General features: G+C 39.6%; 1 protein-coding gene across 1 annotated transcript in view; it reads right to left on the reverse strand.

Moving 5' to 3' along the window:
- The window catches only part of LOC119592078 (beta,beta-carotene 9',10'-oxygenase-like), a 16,235-nt gene that overhangs the window by 3,771 nt on the left and 11,535 nt on the right, over window positions 1-929 (reverse strand). The window contains exons 7-8 of the mRNA XM_037940893.1: window positions 721-927; window positions 327-473 (exon numbers count right to left, since the gene is read on the reverse strand). Coding sequence (XP_037796821.1) covers window positions 327-473; window positions 721-927 — 354 coding nt within the window. The remainder of the gene's footprint in view (window positions 1-326; window positions 474-720; window positions 928-929) is intronic.

A 929-nucleotide genomic window follows, 5' to 3' on the forward strand; every position in this document is an offset into this window, starting at 1 on the left:
TGTGTATGTCTATATACTTGTGTGTGTGCGAATGTATAAAAGACTCTGACATTATTGTGGTGGTCTTTCTAATTCATAATGTGCATGATAAGAAATCGGTCGGATTCTTTAATGTAATTAATTTAATCTTTAAAATTGTGGCGAGATAATGAATCATTAAAATATTTTCACAATTTTTAAACCGTGAAGTCAACCACGGTATTAGCAGAAACAATGTGTCTTCAACAATGGGCCATACCATTTGTGTGTTCGGGACGGAGTTCGAAGCAAGATTTGGCGTGACTATATGAAGCTTCACATTGGTCTCGAACTTCAGTACTACTTACCTCACCGTCTTTCATGGTTGCTAGATCGACCACCAGTTGTCCGTCCTTCTCATAGGCATTGGTGTGGTGGAAAGTCAAGAAAGCATCTGCAGCATAAACTGTTTTCACCATTTCGCCAGTCTTTCGATTCACCAAACGGAACTTTGTCTGTCAAAAGACAACAAGGTGAAATGTGGCTTCCAGTGTTAATGGAAATCTTATTTACGGTTCTTGTTAAATATAATGAAATATGACTATCCTCCGAAGCAAGTCTGATGTACCAATCCCTCCTTGTTGTATATAATATTCATCATTACAACGAAAATCTGAAAATCGCATATTTTTACAAGATGCAAAGAGAGAAAGGCACAAAGGCGAGTTTTAAAAAAGCGATTAAAATAATCCCCAAACTTACCTTTTGGTCAGGATACCATTCAACGGCCGCGAAATATGGCTTTCCCATGTAATAGTTGAGCAGAAACTTCTTGAGGTTGAATACATAGGGCTGCTCGACGAAGATGAAGTAGTTCTCTGTGATGCCGAAGGAGTGGTAGTAGGAAGGGTACATCTTCCACTGGCAGGGAATGGCGGAGACGATTTCGGCTTGCTGGATGGACGAAAGCT

The sequence above is a fragment of the Penaeus monodon genome, chromosome 29 (genome assembly GCF_015228065.2).
Source record: "Penaeus monodon isolate SGIC_2016 chromosome 29, NSTDA_Pmon_1, whole genome shotgun sequence".
Classification (NCBI taxonomy): Eukaryota; Metazoa; Arthropoda; class Malacostraca; order Decapoda; family Penaeidae; genus Penaeus; species Penaeus monodon.